The 23,858-nt window shown below is 43.2% G+C and overlaps 1 protein-coding gene across 11 annotated transcripts in view; it reads right to left on the bottom strand.

Moving 5' to 3' along the window:
- Positions 1-23,858, bottom strand: part of ABCA1 (ATP binding cassette subfamily A member 1) — a 148,500-nt gene that overhangs the window by 105,643 nt on the left and 18,999 nt on the right. For 8 of the 11 annotated variants that reach the window (XR_012424495.1, XR_012424496.1, XR_012424498.1 and 5 more), the window contains exons 2-3: positions 17,917-18,074; positions 2,398-2,491 (exon numbers count right to left, since the gene is read on the bottom strand). Coding sequence is in view for 2 of the 11 variants with exons in the window: in XM_005581143.5 (XP_005581200.3) it covers positions 2,398-2,491; positions 17,917-17,982 (160 nt within the window). In the remaining 9 variants the exon portion in view is untranslated. The remainder of the gene's footprint in view (positions 1-2,397; positions 2,492-17,916; positions 18,075-23,858) is intronic. The other 3 variants (XM_074016951.1, XM_045373554.3, XM_045373555.3) reach the window with 1 other exon arrangement.

Below are 23,858 nucleotides of genomic sequence, written 5' to 3'. Positions count from 1 at the left end.
GATCAGGACTAAGCAGTGAGTACACAGGAAGACAAATAATATAATGGACTCTCAGGACCCAGGGAAGGTTTTAAGACCTTGATAACTCTGGTTTGAACTGGGGAAGATTTACAGAGAACTTCACACCAGTCCTTTGTTCCTAGGGACAAGACACCTCTTCAAGTTTCGCCTTAACTTTTAACACTGCTCTTCCAACTAGGTCCCTGGAGGGTGATGAGAACAGAAGGTAAGGTTGCAAGAAGTACATGGATGTGGCTGGGCATGGTGGCTCATGCCTGTAATCCCAGCACTTTGGGAGGCCGAAGCGGGCAAATCACCTGAGGCCAGGAGTTCAAGACCAGCGTGGTCAATGTGGTGAAACCCTGTCTCTAGTAAAAATACAAAAATTAGCCGGACGTGGTGGCCCATGTCTGTAGTCTCAGCTATTTGGGAGGCTGAGGCAGGAGGCTCGCTTGAACCTGTGAGGCAGAGGTTGTAGTGAGCGGAGATCGTACCACTGCACTCCAGTCTAAGCGACAGAGCGAGACTCCGTCTCAAAACAAACAAACGAAGTGCATAGATGTAAGGAAAAGTCTCATTTACCATCTATATATACAAGAATTTCAGAACTTTTCTGAAAATTTATGATCTGGAGTCAGAGGAATCTAGGTTAAAACTCAACAACTTGCCCAAGCTCACAACCTCGGTGAATGGCAGAGGCAGGACACAAACAAACTCCAACTTGTCTGATGCCAAAGACATTTGCTATTTCCACTACACCATCCTGTCTGCTTGTAATCATTCCAGAAAGAATAGTCCAGTAGATGAAAAAACTGAGTTTGCCCTTGAAACTTATACTTCAGTGGCGCTTGGCATAATGCTTAAATAAAATCTAATATGTATTTGCTCATCAATCAAAAAAATCTCTTTGGGGTTCCAAAAGAGAAAACAATTATCTCACAGGCATATAAATTGTGTATAAATTTCAGTTTATGCTTTTTTTTTTTTTTTTTTTTTTTTGCGACACAGTCGCGCTCTGTTGCCCAGGCTGGAGTACAATGGCATGATCTCAGCTTACTGCAACCTCAGCCTCGCGGGTTCAAACAATTCTCCTGCCTCAGCCGCCCCCCCCGAGTAGCTGGCATTACAGGTGTGCGCCACCACGCCTGGCTAATTTTTGTATTTTTAGTAGAGATGAGGTTTCACCATGTTGGCCAGGCTGGTTTCAAACTCCTGACCTCAAGTGATCCACCCACCTTGACCTCCCAAAGTGCTGGGATTACAGGCCTGAACCACTGTGCCTGGCCCACTCTTTTCTTTTTTGGTGAAATCAGGAAATCATGTCTGAGAAAATGTTTTTTGAGCGGGGTGTGTGTGTATGTGTGTGTGTGTGTGTGTGTGTGTGTGTATTTCATATGACTATGTGTGATGTGCACTAGATAATTAGCAAGTAAATACTGTTGCTGTGTATTGTGAGAAAGATGGGACCAGGCCAAGAAACACAATTAAAAGGTGGCCCTGGCCCCATTGCTTTCCTGGAAGAAGAGTATCTCGTAAGCTTGTGGGTCTCGTAGGGGTATGGACTGAGCTGCTTAGCAGTAGGAAAAATCACTGGGGCAGTGAAACTGAAGTCCCAGCTACATTTCTCACATAAATATTGATCCTTTAGATTTAGCCATTTCTGCAGTGTCAATCCACCCACTGAGCCCAGACCTAAGAGAAAGACTGTGATTGTAAGATGATACACTGACAATAATAATATGAGGTAGGTATTACTATTCCCTTTTTAAAAGAAGCTGAAATCACTTGTCCAAGGTCATATGCTTAGTGAATGCTGACACCAGAATTCATACCCAGGTAAGCTGACATCTGGAGCTTGCGTTCTTAGCCACTACTGTATTTTCTATGCTCACTGTAAAGGCTGTTATCAAAATACATGATCGACAGTCAGATGATCTCAGTTCTATTCAAGGTTGTTATGCGAATAAAATAATATTAGTAAAACTGAGAAGTTCTACACAAATGTTGCTTAAAATGATGTGTTCCATGATTTGCAATGTGTGATTAAGACATCATGCATATGGAAAAGACTAGGTGTTAAGGCATTATCTTAAATGTGCTTTTGAATCACCACTTTCTAAAATTATCAGTAAGGTTATTTTATTTTCATGGTTTAAAAATGTGTAAAAGAGATGTTGGCTATTGTTATAATTACAATTATCACCATTCACTAGGACTGAAAATAGTCTCCTGAGTTCATGCCTTATCAAAAAATGAGAAGCCTAGGTTTTTCTGATTCAAACCATGCGTGATGTTTCTCAAAGACGGCATCTTTGGAAAAGTCCAATTTAGCCCACGTTCATTGCCTGGATTTTCCCTGCCATTGGTGAGTCTCAGGTAACATCCACAGTTACTTACATTCATGTTGTTCATAGGGTGGGTAGCTCAGCCGAACAGAGATCAGGATCAGGAAGATAAATAGAGGCCAGGCCACTTCCAGCAGCAGCTGACACTGAATGGAAAATAAGACAGAACACTGTAAATTTCAAAATAACATGGAGGTCCAATGCTACTGGGATTTAGGAAATCCACAGAAAACTTCATCTACTAATTAATCAATTTCTCCAGTCTCTCCCACCACTCTCTAAACTTTAACAGAACTGTTTGGAGTTCCGACCTTTTAATACACCATTCCATATACCTCTGTGTCTTCCCTTAGGTAAGGGAAGATGCTTCCTATCCTGCTTTATCTGGTTCACTTCTACTCATTCTTCAGGATGCATCCTGGCATAATTTCCTTTACTAAAATCTCAGCCTGAGCTAGAAGCCCTTTTCCCGTGCTACTCCAGTAACCCAGGCACACTCCTCCTGTAGCATTTTCCTGGAGCTCTTGAAATCATCTGTTTCTATTGCTGGCTTCCTCAGCACACTGAGCACTCTGAAAGCAGGCACCCATCCGAGTCTCTCTGCATCCCCAGCCTTAGCACAGTGTCAGGTACGTGGTGACTATGTTGAAAGGACAGGACCAGGGCAACCTGCTGTGCTAAATACACACAACCCTTGCTCCTCTAATTGCACAGAAAGCTGCTCCCTATGGGGCAGAGAAGAGGGCTCTCAACGACAATGAAAATTCACACATAGTTCCATATTGACCTGTGTGCACGCAGGACTGTAAAGAGAGAGGGCGAAGTCCTTCCCCATCTGTCCAGGTCTGGTCACCATCTTCTCCAATGAGTTAAAAGATCATTGAACTTATAAGCAAGCATGATACACTGGTTAAAGCAATGAGGTTTCTCCAAAGGAAAACCCTGCCTCAGTGAGTTACTAGGGGATAAATCAGCAGAAAGACAAGATGGAAATCACTAGACGTAATGTAACTGAGCCAGTAGTGTTCAGACAACTAGTTACATTGCCTGAAGTCATCACCTCTCCCATTCCTTTCATTTCCGTATTTCAACATTGTAATCAACATAAATACCAAAGAGCCCAAAAGAGTCACGGGGTCTTGTGTTTAAGAGTAATTATACCTTATAACTGTGGCTTCAGAGTCACAGAGCCAAGAGAACACTGGTATGAAATCCCTTTTTGTCTTATTTTTTTAAAAAAAAGCAAAAGATTGGGCCGGGTGCACTGGTTCATGCCTGTAATCCCAGCACTTCGGGAGGCTGAGGTGGATGGATCACCTAAGGTCAGGAATTCGAGACCAGACTGGTGAACATGGTGAAACCCTGTCTCTACTAAAAATACAAAAAAAGTAGCTGGGCATAGTGTTGGGTGCATGTAATCCCAGCTACTTGGGAGGTTGAGGCAGAAGTGCTTGAACCCAGGAGGCGGAGGTTGCAGTGAGCTGAGATTGTGCCACTGCACTCCAGCCGGGGCGACAGAGCAAAACTGCGTCTCAAAAAAAAAAAGCAAAGATTTTTTTTTTGAGACAGGGTCTTGCTCCACCGTCCAGGCTAGGCTATGATCTAGAGATCACAGCTCACTGTAACGTCAAACTCTTGGGCTCAAGTGATCCTCTCCCCCAGGGCTCCCAAACTGCTGGGATTACAGGCATAAGCCACTGCACTCAGCCGATGCAGAAATTTTTCTTGATCTTCGAGTCCTTATATTTTTACGGAAAATTTGAAAATAAAAAATACAGAAAAGTTTAAAAAGGTAAATATAAATCACCTTAATCCTACCTCTAAGAGATAATCCCTAGTAAACTGAACTAAAAATGGTTCTCTGTTAATATCTTTTGTCTTTTTTCACGCTTACATAAATAATATTTTTTCTCTACAATATTGAGACTATGCAGCACATATACTTTTGTATTCTGCTTTTTCATTTAACATCATACTGGGAGAGCATTTCCCATGACATAAAATATGCTCTTAAAACATGTCTTGTAATGTCTACTTGATATTCCACTCTGTGAATAGATCATAATTTAACTTTTCTGCTCAATTGCTGGTGCTTGAGATTGTTTTGGGTGTTTTTTTTATTATTTATTTATTTGTTGTTTTATTTCTGATTAAAAAAAAAAAAACAGTTTTTTATTTCCAAAGACCTCTGATATGGTTCTACATTAAACTCTTTTAAAAAATCTTTTCGGGGATGGATGCAGTGGCTCATGCCGGTAATCACTTTGTGAGGCCAAAGCAGGTGGATCACCTGAGGTCAGGAGTTGGAGACCAGCCTGGCCATCATGGTGAAACCCTGTGTCTACTAAAAATACAAAACTTAGATGGGCATGGGGGTATACGCCTGTAATCCCAGCTACTTGGGAGGCCAAGGCAGGAGAATCTCTTGAACCCAGGAGGCCAAGGCAGAAGAATCGCTCAAACCCAGGAGGCCAAGGTAGGAGAATCACTCGAACCAGAAGGCCTAGGTTGCAGTGAGCCGAGATCACGCCACTGAGTGATCAGAGTGAGACTGGGCAGAAGGAAATATAGCAAGATAAACAGTGGATGTACTAGGATGATAAGAATATGGGTGTGGCTGGCACAGTGGCTCGTGCCTATAATCCCAGAACTTTGGGAGGCCAAGGCAGGCGGATCACCTGAGGTCAGGAGTTTGAGACCAACCTGGCCAACATGATGAAACCCCATCTCTACTAAAAATACAAAATTAGCTGGGCATGGTGGTGCATGTTTGTACTTCCAGCTACTTGGGAGGCCAAGGTAGGAAAATTGCTTAAACCTGGGAAGCAGAGGTTGCTGTGAGCCAAGATCGTGCCACTACACTCTAGCCTGGGCGACACAGCAAGACTCTGTCTCTAAATTTAAAAAAAAAAAATGGGTAATGTTTTTAATACTTTCCTGTCTTTTCTAAATTTTCCACAATGAGCATGTATAAATTATCTCGTGGTACAAAAAAACACTGTTACCATAAAACTATCAAGAATAGTTGGCACAGACAGCACAACAGAACGAAAAATAAAGGCAAATGGATCCCTGTCTGGAAGAAAGCATGCTGACAGTGGAGTACTCAAGACCAAAGATGGGGCTGGTCTTGCTAAGATTTCTGTAAATAATCCCAAAGAGACAACGTACTCCAAAGCTTGGGAATGACATTCAACCTTTTCTTTCTTTTCTTTTTTAATAGCAAACACCTTTTTATTCTATAGCTTATTCTTTAAGTTCAGATACACATCACATTCCATATCTTAAAGATATACAATTTTTATTTGTCAATTATACCTCAATAAAGCTGGGGGTGGGGGTGGGGGTGGGGAAGAAAGCAATTTTCTTTCTGCCAAAGAACAAAACCACGACTCTATGAAAATAAACTTTTCTCAGGCCGGGCGCGGTGGCTCACGCCTGTAATCCCAGCACTTTGGGAGGCAGAGGCGGGTGGATCACGAGGTCAGGAGTTCGAGACCAGACTGGCCAACATCGTGAAACCCCGGCTCTATTAAAAATATAAAAATTAGCTGGGCATGGTGGCGTGTGCCTGTAATCCCAGCTACTCAGGAGGCTGAGGCAGGAGAACTGCTTGAACCAGGACCCGGGAGGCAAAGGTTGCAGTGAGCCGAGATCACACCATTGCACTCCAGCCTGGGCAACAAGAGTGAAACTCTGTTTCAAAAAATAAAAATAAAAAAAGGAAAGAAACTTTTCTCCCAGCTGAGACAGGACTCCCTCATCTCAATTTCCCCAGGTACTTTGTGTCTGTATCAGCTCTTGGTACACCTGAGACCCTATTTATATATGAGCTTCTCCCTTAGGGTCACTTTCTTCTTACTAAGCCTACCACATGATAATGGCTTTGAAAATGTTTGGTGAGTAAGTAAATGAGCTGAAGTTTAGAAAATAATGAACATGGGGCCAGGCGCGGTGGCTCAAGCCTGTAATCCCAGCACTTTGGGAGGCCGAGACAGGTGGATCATGAGGTCAGGAGATCGAGACCATCCTGGCTGACACGGTGAAACCCCGTCTCTACTAAAAAATACAAAAAACTAGCCGGGCGAGGTGGCGGACGCCTGTAGTCCCAGATACTCGGGAGGTTGAGGCAGGAGAATGGCGTGAACCCGGGATGTGGAGCTTGCAGTGAGCCGAGATCTGGCCACTGCACTCCAGCCTGGGCGGCAGAGCGAGACTCCGTCTCAAAAAAAAAAAAAAGAAAATAATGAACATGGAAATATAAATCAGTTGAACCCTTTGGGAAAGCAATGTAACAACATGGATTCAAGAGCCATGTTTATCCCATTTGCCCAATTACTATTCCTGGAAATTTATCCTAGGAAACTGAACTTAAGATACCAAAAAACTATATGCATAAAGTTATTCACTCATTGAAACATTGTAATTGCAAAATATTGGAAACAATTGCACAGCAATGGGGAAATGTTTAAAGTATGGTACATCTACTCAACAATATATCATGCCATCATCACAACAATGTTTATGAAACACAGAAATCATTAGCCATATAATATTAAGTGAAAAAAGCAGAACATAAAATTATATGCCGTTCCAAGCTTGTAGCTAAATAAAATCACTTACAAATATTAACGAAGACAGGAATACAACTATTTTTTTGAATGGTATGACTGTAAATAAATTTAGAAAATACTAATGAGGCCGGGTGTGGTGGCTCACACCTGTAATCCCAGCACTTTGGGAGGCCGAGGCGGGTTGATTATGAGGTCAGGAGTTCAAGACCAGCCTGGCCAACAGGGTGAAACCCCATCTCTACTAAAAATACAAAAAATAGCTGAGCTTCATGGCGGGAGCCTGTAATCCCAGCCACTCAGGAGGCTGAGGCAGCAGAATTGTTTGAATCCAGGAGGCAGAAGTTGGAGTGAGCCCAGATCGCTCCATTGCACTCCAACCTGGGAGACAATGCAAGACTTTGTCTCAAAAAAAAAAGGAAGGAAGGAGGGAGGGAGGGAGGGAGGGAGGGAGGGAGGGAAGGAAGGAAGGAAGGAAGGAAGGAAGGAAGGAAGATAGGAAGGAAGGAAGGAAGGAACTAATGAAATTAGGGGAAAAAAACGAAACTAAACAAAGAGTATGAGTAAAATAAATAGTCATCAACCTTGAAGCTCTGAAACTACGATTTGTACTTTCAGGATAAATAGTAGCTACCGTTTATTTAGGACCCAATATGTACAAGGCACATTTTATATTAATTACTTAATTTAATCCCCAGGACAACCGTGTGAGATAGGAGACATTATTGTCTTCATTTTATATGTAGCAAGGCTAAAGCTGGAGGAAGGGTAAATCACAGAGATAGTCAGTAGCAGGGTTGAGATAAGCGGCCAATTCTACCCAAGTCAGGAGGCCACATGACATTCTATTTGACACCATGGGAGACTCAGGTAGGAAATGGCCCCAGTAGGTGGCATGGTCTAGAAATATCAACAGGATCCACAGAGGTAAGATGAATTCACAGCTTGTAGATTTAAAATACTTACAGCCAATACTGGGCACCTACTGTGTACTCAGGACGTTTTGTGTATCTCATCTCCAGTATTTAATTCATAATAACTCTGTGGGGTAGGTTGTATCATTACCATTTTAGAAGTGAAGAAACTGAGGTTTGAACAAGATATGAGCCATAAGAAACTGCACCAAAGTTTGAACCCAGATCTACTGACCCTTTAGTGTGTGCTTTTGTACCCACCATGCTGCCATCACAAAGCTACGTTTGGGACATATACCTATGCCACTTAAAAGAAACCTAGCATTTGCCAGTCCTGCTGAGCAGTGATCTGACCCAATGAATCAAGGCTTATGTTCCTGGACATCTCTACAGCCCCCATATCTAGGATCCTGTAGGGCAGCAGATGCTCAAAATATGTTGGTTGACTGAAAAAAATGAATGGATCTTCCCCATGGCAACTGACAGCAAAAGGCAAACAAAGAATCTTACAAGCCATTTGTAGCAGCTGAATGGCGAGTGTAAGCAGATCAGGAAAAGGGGTTAAAAAAAACTGATGATGATAATAATAATGGCTAACACTTAAAAAGGTCTTACTATGCACCAGGGTTGTGAGTGCTTTATATACATTAACTCATTTAATCATCAAACAATCCAATTAGTACTCTTGTACACATTTTACAGAAGAGGAAGCTGAGATTTAAAGAGTACTGCCCGATGGTCCAAGATTGGCAAATGGCAGAACCAAGATTCAAAGCCACTCTGACTGAAGGGCTCCTTTCTCTTCGCCATTATGGACCCCAACCTCCTTATGCACTTTGCCTTCACTTACCAGGGCATACAGACGCCTGCTCTCTCAAAACCCTTGCTGAGCTGAGACACTAGCATGTATGACTGAATTAAAGAGACTGTCTCCAAAGTTCACGCCACCTCAGCCAAAGAACTCACGAGAGACAAAATTCAATCTTTGCCCTTTTACCTTGGACCTCTAAAATTCTTCCCATCATTGAACCTAGAACTCACCTTCCAAACTCAGGGGAATGTTCCATGTATTTCTTTTCATAATAGCCTCCCTCTAGAAACCAAACTTGACTTCTGCCAGGATATGCCATTGTGGCTACACTCATTAATAAAATCAGATTTCTCCTCCATCTCTAAGCTTAGCACTTTTCCTAAACATAAACCCTCATAAATAGCTTGGAAATGAAGTTGATCCTTTACCATTATAAATTCCTATAGAAAACTCTTCTAAACCTTGCTTTGGTACCTACCCACCCAACCCCACACCTCCCCATGGGGTGGGAAGATGGGGAAAAACATTGTTTTCAAAAGGCGTTTCTCACCAAAATCAAAGCTGCTCTAAGAGTACTAAAGCACCACTTTGCACTTCCCATCTTGTTATTTCAACATGGGGATAATATGAGTAGGCACCGCTGGAGCAGATTTTCTTGACAGCGACCCTATTGACATTTGGGGCCAGATAGTTGTCGTGAGAGACTCTCCTATGAATCCTAGGAAGCTTAGCAGCATCTCTGACCTCAACCTCTAAATATCAGCACACACATTCCCAGGATTGTGACAACCAAAAATATCTCCAGATGTTACATCCCTGGTTGGAAGGGTGAGGGTGGGGTGGGGTAGGGGGATAACTGCCCCCACTTGAGAACCACTGCTTTAGAGTTATTATCAGAATTAAATGTATTTCACATAGAAGGCTTACCACAGAGTCTAGTACTTATCATCATGTTATTCAATATGCATAAAATCAGTCTTGAATCATCATTCATAGTTATGCCAACATCTCACACACTACAGATGTTCACTGTCCACTTGATTATTCACGCCTGACTTTTGCTGCTGGCTGCAGAAGTTCACAGACCACAATCCAGTCACTCTGAACCCATTTCACTACCTAGCCTGCGGACACAGTCACGGTGCTCTTAAATTCTTGAGATTTATCCACGTTAATTCAAGGTTAGGGCAGCGCAAGGACCATGGACAAAGAACAGAGAAAACTAGCAGAATAAAATTGGGCCTTGGGCAAGAGGCTTCTGAATCATGGTAGCCAAAATAATGCACTCCATGCTGAAAAATGAAGTCGCCATTTCTTAGTATTGAGAGATTCTTGACAATACAATGGGGCATGAAAAAGGAAACAAGAAGAATAAACATCAGAAAGGAAGAGATGAAAATATCCTTTCTGTTTATAGCATGGTCATAAATCTAAGAGAACTCACAAAGTTAACTAAAAAGCTGCAAATGATTTGCAAGTATGGGCAAATTAATCAGAACCAAGGTAAATTCTCCTAAATAATAGCATTGCTATAAGCCTGTGAAAACAAGTTAAATTAATATAACGTGGGGAAAAGAGAATACTATTCACAGTGACAACAGAAACATAAACAAAAAAACCTAGGTATTAACTTAGGCAAACATGTGCTTCTTATATAAAAGAAAACCACAGAACTTTAGTAGGAAAAATAAAGGAAGACGAGAATTAAGGAGAGCTAAGCTCTGCTTCTTGATGAGATCATTTAATATCCAAATTTCCCAAGCTAATTTATAGATTTAGCACAATTGCACTTAAAATAGCGATAGGGTACTTTTTTGAGCTTGATAAGGTAATAACACTCAATGGGGAAAAAATAGATGAAAATACGAAAAGATATTCTGAAAGGCAAAAAGGTAAGTGGGGGACAATGAGCTCCTCCATATATCAGAATGTTCATCAAATTGAGGGCACATTCTGGGCTCTATCAGCACCAAAACTAAAACTACATATCAAATGACCAAATGAGTAACTCCCAAAATTGCTCCCTACATTTTTTTTTTTTTTTTTGAGACAAGCTTTCACTCTGTTGCCCAGGCTGGAGTACAGTGGTATGATCATAGCTCGCTGCAGCCTTGACCACCCAGACTCAAGCAATTCTCCCACCTCAGCCTTCCAAGTAGCTGGGACTCCAGACAAGTACGGCCATGCCTGACTGATTTCCTTATTTTTATAGAGATGGAGTCTTGCTATGCTGCCCAGGCTGGTCTTGAACTCCTAGTCTCAAGCAATCCCCCCACCTCAGCCTCTCAAAGTGCTGGGAATACAGGCATGAGCCACCATATCCAGGTTTTAATAAATGTCCCAAAAATAACTAGAAAAGGAATCACTATTTAATCAATAGTGATTATTTATTAAATAATCACTGGGATGACATGATATGAATATGAAGACAAATTAATTTTAGACCCATCCCTAATAGCATACATGGCAATGAGACCTGGGAAAACTAAAGTGAAATCTGAAGGATCACATCAGAAAAATGCTAGAGAGGGGAAACGATTTTTAAAACCAGGCCTGCCTTCCCTGAACCACAAAGTCTCACACATTGACGGTGGCTACTTAAATTGGCTGGATCCTCTGGAATGACATCTGATCACATACTTCACGGGCCATTTCCCTTCAACCTAGTAATCCTGTTCCTCAGATTTTGGCCTACACCAATGATACAAAAATAATAAAAGATTAAATGTATAGAATCTTTACAGTAATTTATTTGTAGCAGCACACATAGAACAATCTAAATGTTGGCAACAGGGTTTCAACTTCTAAAAACTGTGTTGATGGATTACTGCAAAGCTATCAGGAATGTCAAAGGCATCATCCTACAGCAGATTTGGAGCCAAAAGATCCCAGCCCTCCTCTTAGCAACCTTTTTTTTTTTTTTTTTTTTGAGACAGAGTCTCACTCTGTCACCCAAGCTGGAGTGCAGTGGCACAATCTTGGCTCACTGCAACTTCCACCTCCTGGGTTCAAGCGAATTCTCCTGCCACATCCTCCCGAATAGCTGGGATTACAGGCAAGTGCTACCACGCCTGGCTAATTTTTGTATTCTTAGTAGAGATGGGGTTTCACCACGTTGACCAGGCTGGTCTCAAATTCCTGGCCTCAAGTGATCCGCCCACCTCGGTCTCCCAAAGTGCTGGGATTATACGTGTGAGCCACAGTGCCCGGCCATTAACTTATTAACAATACTCTTTTTATCTGTGAAACAGAAATTGCAATGCACACACCTCAGAACTGTTGTGAGAATCAAGAAAATAATGGATATCAAAGTATTACTTTCAAAACTATAAAACACAGCCTACACATCAGAAATCATTATTCTAAATAAGAAGATGATTTAGAAATATGTGAACATGCACACTAAATAATGTTAAATGAAAGAAGAAAACAGAGCATAAAATGGTCCATGTATATGTAATGATTACAATTGCTTTCTTGGGCCATTGTCATTCAAGTTCCCTCTATCCCAAGAGTCACAAGACAATGTGGCCTATCTCAGGGGATCCTCTTGCATATAAAATAAAAGTAAATTCTCGCGGGGCACAGTGGCTCACGCCTGTAATCCTAGCACTTTGGGAGGCCGAGGCGGGCGGATCACGAGGTCAGGAGTTTCAGACTAGCCTGGCCAATATGGTGAAACCCCATCTCTACTAAAAATACAAAAATTATCTGGGCATGGTGGTGGGCATCTGTAATCACAGCTACTAGGAGGCTGAGGCAGGAGGATCGCTTGAACCCGGAAGGCAAAGGTTGCAGTGAGCCGAGATTGCTCCACTGCACTCCAGCCTGGGTGACAGAGCTAGACTCCGTCTCGAAAATAAATAAATATATATATAAATACATAAATAAATAAATACTAAATTAAATTCTCCTTCCCCAGTTTCAAGGCCCTGAATGATCTGGTCATGTCTATTACCAACTCATCCCCAGTCAGTCTTATTCACTCCACCAGTGCCACTGGTTTTCTTCTGTTCCCTGACCTAGGGGACAGGCACCCCCAGTCTCTCTGCCGGGAATGGATTTCCCTATCTCTAGGCCTCCGATCTTTGCCTGGCTCACCATTGCTCGAACTTCAGAGCTCTCAGCTTTAATGTCACGATCTGTCATTCTAAATGAAATCCATAACCACATCTGCTAGTATCTAACACCAGTACCACAGTTTGTCGGTTTTTTCCCTTCATAATCCTCATCACAGTTTACAGTTATATCTTTACTTGCATGATGATACGTTTCACATCTGCTGGCCTCACTGAACTGTAAGCTCTATGAAAACAGTACTCATGCCTGACTGCTTCACCACTAGATATCCAGCTAACCATCCCACAAGTAATACGTGCTTAATAGATATTTATCCAAATGAAACAATAAATTTCTATTTGTTTTAACTTTCTTCATTCCGTAGAAAACTAAAGCTCTGGAGAAAGGAGTTTTCCTAGGCCATTGAGACAGATGGTGGCCAAGCTGGGATTGGAATCATGACCACTGCTGCCGGTCCAGGAGTAAGGACAGGGAAGAAATGTGTCAGGTGAAACCAGAAGTGGGGAAAGGAAGCAGAGCGTTTCCATCTACTCTGCAAAATTCTCTAAAAGCTCATAAGTGAGGAGTTTTAATTTTTGGATAGTTCATTCTTTTTCATTAAAGAATGCCCAAATAGTGGTACTCTGGCTGGGGGTAGTGCCTCATGCCTGTAATCCCAGAACATTGGGAGGCCGAGGTGGGTGGATCACTCAAGGTCAGGAGTTCGAGACCAGTCTGGCCAACATGCTAAAATCCCGTCTCTACTAAAAACACAAAAATTAGCCAGGTGTGGTGCTGTGCGTCTGTAATCCCGGCAGGCTGAAGCATGAGAATTGCTTGAACCCGGGAGGCTGAAGCATGAGAATTGCGTGAACCCGGGAGGCAGAGGATGCAGCAAGCTGAGATCGTGCCACTGCACTCCAGCCTAGGTGATAGGGTGAGACTCAGTTTAAAAAAAAAAAAAAATCACAATTAACTACTTTCCCAGCCACATGACTAGTCAGATCTATTTAAGAAAATTAATAATAAAGGCAAAAGAAAAGAGGCGATATGGCCACTCTCACTTTGTCCAGTTTGTTCCATGGGGACCTTGGCCTCTGGATCAGCCTAAAACCAGATGAGGATCCCGAAATCTCTGACGTTTTCTTCCCTTTCCTGTCCCCAGCCCTGTTTGTACTGAATACCTACCACCCACACAAGTTAACTGTTACTTTGGAACCAAACTGAGCTTTGCACCCAACTTTCACAACTCAATTCAATTTATTCTTTGCCTAACAGAAACAGCGGAAAACTAACCCTGGCTGATGGTCCCCCGTGAGTCTGCATAATGGGGGCACAGGAGAGGGGGGTACCCAGGAGTTACCAGCAAACCAGGACACAGAATGAAAAGGCAAGCACTGCCTTTCAATAGGGTTGCTCTGGGGTATACTGTTCGGCTCCAGGCCAAACATAGTGTTTCTATGTTCCTGGCAGCAGCAGACAGGCTTTACGTATTCTTACTATTCTTCCTAGTGCAAGGGAGCCTCCTCAAGGCCTACAGACTAATGGGCCTTAAGACATTTCCCACTCATTCAGTAAATACTTACTAAGCATGTCCCAAGGGCCAGGCTCTGTGCTGGGCTCTGAGGCCAAGCGTATACACTCCAGGATCTCAAGAGACAGGAACTGTGCAATGAACTTCCATACACTGCAGGCAACAGCTATCATGGACTGCTAACTTCTTCCCCTACCTAATGGGCAGGGCTGGTTCTCACTATGTGAGCTAACAAGGTGGCCCCACAACCCTTAAGAGGTTCTGATGTCTAAACAATATAATCTAGAAATCTAAACCAGGTGGATTGGGAAGCAGCCATCAGTCAAAACTTGAGATTCCGAGACACAGGAGCTTTAGCATACAGAGAGAGCAAAGCAAAAAAGGATCTGCAACTGGAGGGCCACGAGGAGACTGGTTCTGGTGCTACTTTCTTGACTGACCAACGCTGGACACCAGTGCCCCCCTGAAACCCAGTTCTGTCAATTGTACAAGGAGCGAGCCAGATCTTTCCAACTCTAACAATCTAAGCATCAGCAACCTGAAATAAATCACTTTTCTTTCTGATTCAGCAAAATACACTTCCTTTAGAAATCAGGGGCCGGGCGTGGTGGCTCAAGCCTGTAATCCCAGCACTTTGGGAGGCCAAGACGGGCGGATCACGAGGTCAGGAGATCGAGACCATCCTGGCTAACACGGTGAAACCCCGCCTCTACTAAAAAATACAAAAAACTAGCCGGGCAAGGTGGCGGGCGCCTGTAGTCCCAGCTACTCGGGAGGCTGAGAAAGGAGAATGGCGTGAACCCGGGAGGCGGAGCTTGCAGTGAGCTGAGATCCGGCCACTGCACTCCAGCCTGGGCGACAGAGCGAGACTCCGTCTCAAAAAAAAAAAAAAAAAAAAGAAATCAGGAAGGGAGGTAAGGAAAACAGGCTAGCAGGCAGTGGTGTAACAACTTAAGCCCCTTTGTGTCAGGGTGTTGCATCCCACTTCCTTCTTTAACAAGAACTCTGCCATAAGGCTACAAACTGCCTTTGGCTAAACCTGCCTATCTCTCTAATCCTAACACTTCTAAACCCATCTGCAATACCCAGCAAGAAGCAACAAGACCAGTGGAGTCTGGCCCAATTTGAATGACCCAACCCCACATCCTGTTGCAGGATTCCTTCCCTGGCTAAGCACGGAAAACCTCTTCTCTGCCCTTTCTGCTACCTTCAAGTTGCTATGCAGTTGCAAAAAAATAAAAAATAAAAATAGTTTGGAGGAGGGAAGAAAAGTCACTGTGATGGGACAGACTGAGGCTTGGCCCTAGTCCTAGGGATCTCAGCTTCTGGTTGCAGCTCAGTGGCTGGCTGGGTGACCTTGGCGAAATCCCTTTCCTGCTTTGTACCTTAGCTTTCTCATCTGTAAAATAAGAGGTTCAGACTAGACTACCCCAGAGCCATAGCCCTCCTTTCATTGCCAAGATGATAGGATTCTTCCCACTACTCATTAACAGACACATAACGTGGATAAACCATGGCAGAGACAATTTCCCAGCAAATGGGCCCCTTCCACCAGGATAAGAAGGGGCAGGAGCCCTGGACCACACCATAGTGAAAGAATAAGAGTAATGACGGACATAGAGGACTAGAACACCAAGACTTGGGAATAACCATGGAAGGCAGGGAGAAAGGCAAGGAAGGAATCAGAAACTTCAATATTCTCAGATGGGGGATAGGCAAAATAATGATACCACTGCAAAGCAATCTGGCACAGTGAGTTAGAGTGCTCGCTCCAGAGTCAGATGATCTGGATTTGAACCCTAGCTGTGCTCCGTGTTAGTAGTGTGGACCTCAGACAAGTTATTTAACCTGAGTAGCACGTTTCCAAATAACAGTACATTACAGGGCCTTAAAAGGAATAAATCTAGTTAATAATGCCTAATCAGGTAGTGCCTCGCACATGGAAGCTCATTCTAAGTGTTTGCTTTTATTATATTAATATAATATTATCTTATTATACTTTACATTACAGAAAACAGATAGGATCCATAGATTCTAGTCCATGTTCTCTCACTAGAGACCTGCGAATTCAGGTTCCCCATTTGTAACAGGAGAGGCGGAACACAATCAGTTTTTCTCAAATGAAGACCTGTATACACATTGCTGAGGGATTATATTTAAGTTCTCTAGGAGGATTTTAAACACTTTATTTTCATTTCAATCGTCACCTAAACCAAGTCTAATAAACACATATGGATTTTTTAAATGCTTACTTTAAAGCCAAGTTCTGGCACAAGATTTCAAAGCCCAAGTCTACATTTGTGTTTATGATTGTGTTGGCACCAGTATAATTGTAGCAAACTCATGAGAATGGAACAGGTGCGGACTCAACTTATAAAAGATGAGACTGGACCCAATGAAAGCCAAATACCATCAAATTAAGGTTGTACAAGTAGAAACATGGGTGGAGAATTCAATCATTAGTACATGATAATATAGACTAGCCAAACTCCAAACGTTCAGCACGATGGCATTTACTGCCATGCAACTTATAATTTGGTTTCGGCTGAACAACAACTGCCTCACCATATTTAAGGTATTAATTTGAATGGTATTGATTGGATAATTTTGTTTGCACTTAATTTGTAAATATGTGTGGGTCATGTAGTTGTATAATAATAGCCTATAAGTTTATATCTACTTTTACATATGTACATATTTAAGTAACACTATAATAAAAAAGAAATTTAGTGAACAAAAGGGTGCTTTGACACTTTTGTTCTTTTACAGACAGTGCAAGCATTATTCTAGTTTAAGGAAAACTGAATGAAATTCTCTCCAAAGTCCCGTGTAGCCCTTTGAATCTCAGAAAGATGATCATTTTTGTTACAGACATGTGAAGCTGCATTAAGATAGCCAAGTGGGGATACGGGCTTAGAATCCAATAAAAATAAATAAATAAAGGCGGACCAGGAACAAGAGACGTAGAAACTAACTACAGAGAAATGCATCCTAGAGATGGGATCTCTAAGGAAGGGTGTTCAGAGATAGAGAGACAAAGAGCTGACGTCTGAGCTTCAGGGAGTTCACTCTGCCCTACAGCCCTCACATCCGTCTGTGGAACAGTTCCATTCACCTGCGCATTAAACATGATCTCCAGATTACTCAAAGCATTATTGGCTCATCTGGGAAGTGAATGGCTTAGAACCCTCCGCAGAAATAAAACAAGTCTCAGTTATTATATTCCTCCAGGCCTGACACAAATCTGTAAGGAAAGAATCCAGATTGACACCAAGATACCCAGTATTGATCTCTAAGAGTGGGGCCATTAACTCGCTTTACTCACAGCTTTCAGAAACACAGGGGCACATTAGGGGCTTTTGGAGAGCCAGGTGGCTCCCAGGGCTGCGGCAAACGGAAAAAGTGGGGTGGTCAGGCAATTTGGTGCCAGGTCTTAGGGATCAGAACTCATGCCTGGGCACCAGCACAAACCAAAGCTACTATTTCTACCTGGCTGTAAATCTGCCCTCTATGATAAGCCACACGCCATATCCGGACCACACAGTCCTCTGTCCATAAGAGCCAGATTCCATCAATCCCTGTGTGAAAACCAAACAGCTTCCTTCCCTCCCTCCCTCCTCCAATTCGCAACTCAAAACCACAAAGAAGAATGACAGAACCCCCCCGAAAAACCCAAACTTACTGTTTGTCTTTTTCTGAAAGTGAGGTTCTTCCACAGCAGCAACCTCAGCTGAGGCCAACAAGCCATGTTCCCTCAGCCAGCACCCACAGCGTGTGGCTCAGGAGCCCTGGAAGGCAGCGGCCAGAGCTCACAGCAGGGATGCCGTGGCTGGTCATTAACTGAAAGATAAAGCAGGAGGGGAAACAGCCGTCAGTTATTGCTGCAAAGCCATACACCAGTGAGGACTGCTAATCCAGCCCTCTCAGCTGAGACCTCCAACACACAGCTCTGCGTCATGACTGCTTCTCAATGGGTCATGAGTCCCCAGCTCCCAGCCTCTGGGTTCACCCACAAAGAGGGATTCGGGAGGTGTTCCGACAGCAGGCTAGAAGCTAGTTGTTAGGGTCCTAATCATTTTAGTTCCATGGATGTTATCATTTGGGAATGAAGAATGCATTTCTGAAAATAGACCTCTCTCAGGTGGCCAGAACACTGAGGATGGAAATGGCATAGTGGAATCCCAGAGATCTAACTCTTCTCTAAGAAAATGCCTCCCCTTACTTAGAAAGTCAGCAGCATTTGTAAATTTTGCCTCAAGCCTGGAGTGACTTATACTATTCCCTGAACTTCCTTACAGACTAAAGTTTCAGTGGGTTACACAACTGAGTCCTTCAAATGATAAAAAGCACCATTGACCAGGCATGGTGGCTCAAGACTGTAATCCCAGCACTTTGGGAGGCCGAGGCAGGAGGATCATGAAGTCAAGAGATCAAGACCATCCTAGCCAACACAATGAAATCCCATCTCTACTAAAAACACAAAAATTAGCTGGGTGTGGTGGCAGGCGCCTGTAGTCCTAGCTACTCGGGAGGCTGAGGCAGGAGAATCGCTTGAACCCGGTAGGTGGAGGTGCAGTAAGTCAAGATAGTACCACTGCACTCCAGTCTAGCGACACAGCAAGACTCCATCTCCAAAAAATAAATAAATAAATAAATAAATAAATAAAGCACAGTTTTGTCATCTGGAAAGCCACAACATGCCTTAGATGAGTGTGAGTAAACACCAAGAAAATGCCACCAATACCTGGCTCTCAGGTAATAAGGACAACCCTAGAGCTGTGTCTCTGGAAAGAAAACAGTATCCCATGGAGAAACAAGTCTGCTACGGCAGGCTCAGGGCATCAACTGTGAAACCAACAAACAAGCTCCCACAGTCAGCACATATGCACACTTCTGGCCTCGTTCCACCTGCACCTGAACACACCGCCCCCTACTCCGTTGGGTGTCACAGGTGACTCCTTGGAAGACTGTTTGCCATGCTAGGGCAAGAAGGTCTTCTCATGAACAAGGGATACTACTTTCTGTGTGTCCCAGCCACCCATGCAGCAGTTGCCCTTATTTAATGCTGGAATAGTCCCAAGTAGTTATACTAAAGTTAAAGCTGGGGATGGGGCAAACGATGAAAAATGGAAGGGAGGACACACAGGTGAAAATTCGGCCCCGCTGGCACTTGGTAGCCATGAACTCTCCTAGCTCTGCTTATAAAATGGCTCAGTGAATCACTGTGGCCTCTAGAGGAGTCGGGGCAAGGGTAGGGTGGGACACTGGGCATGAGGAACAAAAAGCAGAAGGAACTAAGAATGCAGTAATGAGGTATGGATATAAAATCAAGCACTAGACTAGAAATCTGTGAGTCCAAATGAGATCTCCATGCCAAGGTCAGTCTCTAGTAGAACGATACCCTTTTATCTCCCACCCAACAAGGACTTGAATTAAAACTTCTAGAAAAGTCAAGAGATTGGAGGAAATTGCAGTGTCTCAGAAGAAAAGATAGCCTACCACTATGTATTCTAATTCATTCACTGACAGTCCAATAAATCAAGAAATTCTCTGAAACAGTCAAGCCTTAGGACCTATTTCTTTTCTTTACCATTTGCTCAGCAAAATTCTAGAAGGACACACACCTCCAAAGTTTCTTACTCCAAAAAGAGGACGAATTAAAGCAGCACTGCATCAGTTTGTTCAAAGATGACAACTAGCAGCACAGCACTGGCAGCCAGAACAGCATTGTGAGACACATGCTTGTCATCCCAAATTGTCTTCTAAATGGCTCAGGAAGGAGCTTGCATTCCAGAAACACTGAAATAATTAGCTAGATTTTTCTCATACGGAATCTGCTCTCCAGGAATCACTTCGTTGACTTAGAAGCTACATGAACCTTTTCAGATCCCCAAGGTAACATTGAGGAGGGTACAATTAAAAAAGGAAAACTACCAGAAAGAGGCCAGGCATGAATTAGCCCCAGCTTCCCAACTATGTGCCCCTGGCCAAGGCTTTATGCTCTCTAAGCATCAGTTTCCTCATTGTAAAATGATAACAATACTTACCTTGTATGGTGTTCTGTTGATTCAACATGATAATATAAATAAGTTCCCAACACAGTACATGGCTTAATGTAAGTGCCAAAGCAATGTGAGTTCCCTTCTCCCCATTTATCTTTCTTCATTCCAACAATATCCTCTAGTTGAGAAATGGTTATATCCTGTCTAAACAGGACTTTCCATTATTTCTAGCAAATCCATTGTGGGTTTCTGGAAAGGTAGGAGGGGCAGGAAGGATGAAATCTAAATAGCTTAATGTTGCAGTACCCAGAGCCAAACCCAAATACAGAATATCACCTCCCCTAAACCCTGAGTGGAGAAGCTCAAAGAAAGAGAAGACACACCTCTACACAATGTTCATGAGAAGGAGGGAAGGATGAGTTTTCTTGGATGGCATTTTCTTGGAAGTAAAGTGTCTGGGTTTCCAAAAAAAAAAAAAAAACAGGTTCTGACTCCAAGGACTCTCCAGGAAGCACACGGAGAAGGTTGGTAAGAAGTAGCATAGAGCCACAGTAGAAAGTTCTACTGTGGCTTTGCTGGGCACAAATAGGCACGCTTCCTGCTCCAATTCCTCCTGCCCACCTTGGCACTGACCTGGCCTCCTGCACAATTTGCTCCCTCATCTCAGAGCACAATGATCAATAGTGGGAGCAATTCTGTCCTAAGAGGAGGGATTGGCAAGGCCTGGCCCCTTCTGCTCAGGTAACTGAAGCCAAAGGGACATTTCCACATCAGTTTTCCAAGTTAGTGAACAAACAAACCAAAACCAAAAAAAAAAAAAAAAAAGAAAGCTATAAAAGAAACAGTACTATGTACTAGATTTCTCAATGTTTCAAATGCAGCACACTCACTTCTGCCTTTATACACATTTCCAGTTACTGGCTGGAAAGGATCCCACTTCACAGACATCCCAGTCAATAGGCCACTCTGATCCTGCTCCTAGATGACCACAACCGCCACCTCACTGGTCTCCCATCCATTTGCCACAGAGCACCCAAAGTTACTCAGCTAGACCAAATATCTGAATATGCCACTCCCCCACTTAAAACCTTTTGCCAGCTCCTCAGCACCTGAACATAGAGTCCAGTGCTCACCAAGGTCTACCTGGCCTCCCTTCTGGGACTCCAGCCTACTCTCTCACCACTCCCTACCTGCTAAGCAATGCCCTGGGTGTGTGTACAGGCTCAGAATATGCTGCACACTTTCCTACCACTGGGACTTCACTGGTGGCTTCTCTTGTCTTAAGACACCTTTTCAAGCACTACTGGCCTGGCTAACTCCTAGGTCTTAAACTTAGGTCTCCACTTCTTCAACATCCTTTCCTGATCTCCTCCCCCGCAACTGACATGTGGGTTCAGAGCCCTTCCTACGTGCTCCCTAGGAAGGCTTGGCTGTGAAAGAGGATTTCTACCTTTTGAGTCAGAGCAGGGACCATTCCTGCTTCCTTCATCCCTGTTTTCCTTAGTATGCAAAAGGGTCCTGGCTTGTCGTAAACTCTCGGGGATGTCTGCTTAATTAATTAAGAGATGGACAGGAGAAATAGGGTACCAGAATTCAAGGGTGGTGGCACTCCTGGGCCTGTGGTAACTCATTTCTCAAGCTTGATTAAATGATTTGGGCAAATTATCCCCAGAGAGGGAGCTCTGTATTCAGCAGCTTCTACCATATGCTTGAAAGTCACAAAGGACTGCTGAGCTGCCCAGGTGACTCCTGGGGCATCCGGAAAAATGCAATAGAATCTAAGTCTGCTTCCCATAACCGCCAGGTTTAGCTAAGGACTGGGCAGCCCCCAAGGCCAGCAGGGCTATGCAGTCGACTTTCCGCCCGTCCTCACCCTCAAGCCCAAGGCGCACTCTCTCTAGGTCTCATCAGTCACCCAAGTGATCACCCCTTTGCCAAAATGTGACCATCTCCACACCTCAGCCTTGTTTCATACAGTTTGGGCATGGCAGAAGTGACTGCTGGAAACCTTTGGCCAATTTTTTAAAGAAATTTTAACTGCAAATGCCACTGATATTTTGAAGTTCTTAATATCTACAGAATACAACAGACTGCTAAATTAAAACCTTCCCAAATAAGCAAAAACACTCATCATTAGTTGCAGAGAAATGCAAATTAAAATCACAATAAGGTATCATTGCATGCCCACTAAATTAAAAATTAAAAGTGCTAGCGTGTGTATGGAGACACTGGGACTCAAGACACTGTGGAATTGTAAAATGGAAGAGCCACTTTAGAAAACAGTTTGACAGTTTCTGCTAAAGTTATGTACAGTATTATGATATGACCCTGTCATCCCATCCTTGGTATTTGTTAATATTCATAGAAGCCTTATACAGAATAGCCAAAAACTGGAAACAATTAGTTGTCTAAAAGACCATCAACTGGTGAATAAATAAAACTGGGGCCAGGCGCGGTGGCTCATGCCTGTAAACCTAGCACTTTGGGAGCTGGAAGCGGGCGGATCACCTAAGGTCAAGAGTTTGAGACGAGCCTGGTCAACATGGTGAAACCCTGTCTCTACTAAAAATACAAAAATTAGCTGGGCATGGTGGTAGGCGCCTGTAATCCCAGCTACTGGGGAGGCAGGAGAATTGCTTGAACCTGGGAGGCGGAGGTTGCAGTGAGCCAAGATCGCGCCACTGCACTCCAGCCTGGGTGACAGAGTGAGACTCCTTCTCATAAATAAATAAATAAAACTGGGACACTTACTCAGCAAGAAAAAGGAACAAACTACTGATACATGTGACAACCTGGATGAATCCCAAAAGCCTAATGCTAAGAAAAATAAGCCAGACACAAAAAACTACACACTGCATGATTCCATTTATATGACAGTCTGCAAAAGGTGAAAAGAAGGGGACAGAAATCACTGCAGTGGTGACCAGTGGTCATGGGTGGAGGGGACAACAGACTGAAAAGGAGCATGGCAGTGACAGATACACATGTGTATCCATATTTCAAAACTCATCATGCTTTTGTAAAGGGGAAGTCTTACTTTGTGTAAATTACATGTCAATAAATCTGAACTAAATAAACTGCCTTCCATTATCATAATTAACATACCTCACAAGTCATAACTTGTAAGACCTAAGAACTGGATAGTATAAAGCCTGATTATTGTGTGATCTCCTTGGAAGAGGAATAGTAGATAAATATTCATTACCACTTATGAATTCCACAAACAACTGCAGCATTAACTCTGCAGGGCTCCCATGAGCCACAACAAATATTTATCGAGTGCCTATCACATGCCAGGTGTGTTCCAGACCTCAGAGATTCAGTGGTGAACAACAGCAGCAAAGTTCCTTCATTCATGGGGCTCCTATTCTACCAGGGATGGGGAAACAGACAAATAATAGTGGGTTGTTCAAGCAGTGGGTGGTGGTGGTAGGATTGATGAAGAAAAATAAAGCAGAGTAAGGGGACAGAGGGTAATGGGGCGGAAGTCATTCCTTTCTGATGAAGCATCTTTAGGACAATGAACTGAGACAGTGGACCATATGCTACCCACAAAGGGGTGGTTTAAATGACAGCTGGGATTATAAATTATTTTTACTTTTCCCTAAACCAAAACCTGGAA

The sequence above is a fragment of the Macaca fascicularis genome, chromosome 15 (genome assembly GCF_037993035.2).
Source record: "Macaca fascicularis isolate 582-1 chromosome 15, T2T-MFA8v1.1".
Taxonomy (NCBI): domain Eukaryota; kingdom Metazoa; phylum Chordata; class Mammalia; order Primates; family Cercopithecidae; genus Macaca; species Macaca fascicularis.
The sequence above is the reverse complement of the archived record's forward strand: the minus strand, read 5'-3'. Positions and strand labels throughout refer to the sequence as shown.